The sequence below is a fragment of the Octopus bimaculoides genome, chromosome 30 (genome assembly GCF_001194135.2).
Source record: "Octopus bimaculoides isolate UCB-OBI-ISO-001 chromosome 30, ASM119413v2, whole genome shotgun sequence".
Taxonomy (NCBI): domain Eukaryota; kingdom Metazoa; phylum Mollusca; class Cephalopoda; order Octopoda; family Octopodidae; genus Octopus; species Octopus bimaculoides.
The window spans coordinates 2210569-2213062 of NC_069010.1; the positions used below are offsets into that span (position 1 = coordinate 2210569).

The following is a 2494-nucleotide window of genomic DNA, read 5'->3' on the forward strand; positions in this document are numbered from 1 at the left end:
ATATATATATGGCAGGCTTCTTTCAGTTTCCGGCTACCAAATACACTTACAAGGTTTTGGTCAGCCCAGAACTGCAGGAGAAGACACTTGCACGAGGTGCCACATAGTGGGACAGAATCATGTGGTTGGGAAACAAACTTCTTACCACACAGCCACACTATCCAACTTGGGGAAATATTATCTTGCTTGGAAACAAGTAAATGTATGTGACAGGAAAAGCATCAGGCCACAAAAAATCTGCTTCAACAAATTTTGGTGATCTATGCAAGCAGTGAAAACTGGATATTAAAATGATGATGATAACTGAAAGTGAAACTGAAATGTATGTTACTGAAGACAGTTTCTTGAAGATAAAGACGTCATTGAGAATCAAGTAAAATGATAGTAAACATAGGCATTACCTGTGTGCTAACACATGTGTTGCTACAGTGATTGTGCTGAAGTCCAACCGTTCCTGGATGATTGATACACTTTCATTGGAGCAAATCTTTGACTGTGGAGAGTATCCTAGTAAAAGAAGTAGATGAGAATGAGAGAGGGACACATATAGAATGGCTTAAAGTGAGTGATGGGAAGGTATGTCAAAGTATCTATGTGTCTGCCTGCCTATCCATTCATCCAACCATGTATCTATATATACATACATACATACATATATATATATATATTACAATTGTTTCATTTGAAGTTTTTATTGTGACATATGCATAATACTGTTAGATTGCATAATATGTTACATAACAGCTAACTCATCAGGCTACCAGATAAAGAAGTCACTGAAGTTACATATATATAATACCACCAATATGCAAACATAACTATTCGCTTAAACATATGCGTACATTATCACTGACACATTAATATACCAATATACACACCTCCATCTACAACCTCATATATACTCTCTCCCATACTCTCACCCACATTTTTAAACACTTACCTCTCAGTTTTTTCTGTCCATTTTCAAACACTTCAAGGCTATCAATAACAAAATAAGATATAAACATTTTACAGGGTGTATATATATATAATTTGCATAAAGTGTACAATGATTTTAATACTGGTGTATATCAGTAGCCTATATTTTTCTTGCTTTTAAGTTACTCTCTTTACTCTTTTACTTGTTTCAGTCATTTGACTGTGGCCATGCTGGAGCACTGCCTTTAGTCGAGCAAATCGACCCCAGGACTTATTCTTTGGATTCCTAGTACTTATTCTATCGGTCTCTTTTGCCGAACCGCTAAGTTACGGGTACGTAAACGCACCAGTATCGGTTGTCAAGCGATGTTGGGGGGGGGGGGACAAATACAGACACACATATATATATATTTATATACATATATACGATGGGCTTCTTTCAGTTTCCGTCTGCCAAATCCACTCATAAGGCTTTGGTCGGCCCGAGGCTATAGTAGAAGACACTTGCCCAAGGTTCCACGCAGTGGGACTGAACCCTGAACCATGTGGTTGGTAGGCAAGCTACTTACCACACAGCCACTCCTGTGCCTAAGTTGGGAACCTTTTTTCCTAAGGGCATTCATGTTTTATCATAAGATCTTTCATTATTACCAGAATTATCCTGCATTGAGATATGAATATAACAAGGCTATATAATTTTGTGCTGGTTTATTATTCTATCTCTTGCTGTTTTTATGACTGTGCATTGCATTTCTTAACGGGTTTTACCTAGCAACCAATGAAATCTCAATGTACTGTTTACCGATCATATTTTGATGTATTTATTGTTATTTCATTCTAAACTATATTACATTAAATCACATGGATTAATTATATAATAATTAATTATCATAATATCAAAGATTATTAAATAATGCATGGTAACATTGATCAAGATCTGCAATAATATTATTGCCTTAAATATCAAATCATTGAATATTACAAGTGTTTTATAAATATATTGCTATTGATATTATAACATATATATATATAAATATTAAAAGTATTTAAATACTCCATACAACAATAAATATGATGTGAATCTTTCAGGAATAGCCATTAAAAATCTTCATCATCATCATCATCATCATCAACATCATTATAGGCACAGGCATGGCTGTGTAGTAAGAAGTTTGCTTCCCAACCACATGGTTCTGGGTTCAGCCCCACCGTGTGGTACCTTGGGCAACTATAGTTTTGTGCTGACCATTTGAAAGTAGCAAGACTGGTAACAATAAGCAGAGTATAATATCATAAACAACAAAAACAATATTAACAGCAATAACATAATAACATTAACAACGACATAAGATATGAAGCAGAAGCAAGGAGTCAGTCGTACATGGTGAAGAACATAGCATGGTCATGTTCTGGAAGATTCCTTCGTTTTGACCAGTGTGTTAGGGCTTTTAGGAACTGATCAGTTTTAATCTCAGGTTTTTGACGTCCATCTTTGTCCAGCCATAGTCTTGACTTGGGGTCCTGCAACAGAATGCAAAAAGGAGCTGATATATATATGACATTGTACTGTGGGAAA

General features: G+C 35.5%; 1 protein-coding gene across 1 annotated transcript in view; it reads right to left on the reverse strand.

Annotated features, from left to right (window-relative positions):
• Nucleotides 1–2494, reverse strand: part of LOC106874515 (A disintegrin and metalloproteinase with thrombospondin motifs 18) — a 42166-nt gene that overhangs the window by 34917 nt on the left and 4755 nt on the right. Inside the window, exons 3-5 of the mRNA XM_014922269.2 lie at nt 2300–2439; nt 941–978; nt 402–507 (exon numbers count right to left, since the gene is read on the reverse strand). Of these exons, the coding sequence (XP_014777755.1) occupies nt 402–507; nt 941–978; nt 2300–2439 (284 nt within the window). The remainder of the gene's footprint in view (nt 1–401; nt 508–940; nt 979–2299; nt 2440–2494) is intronic.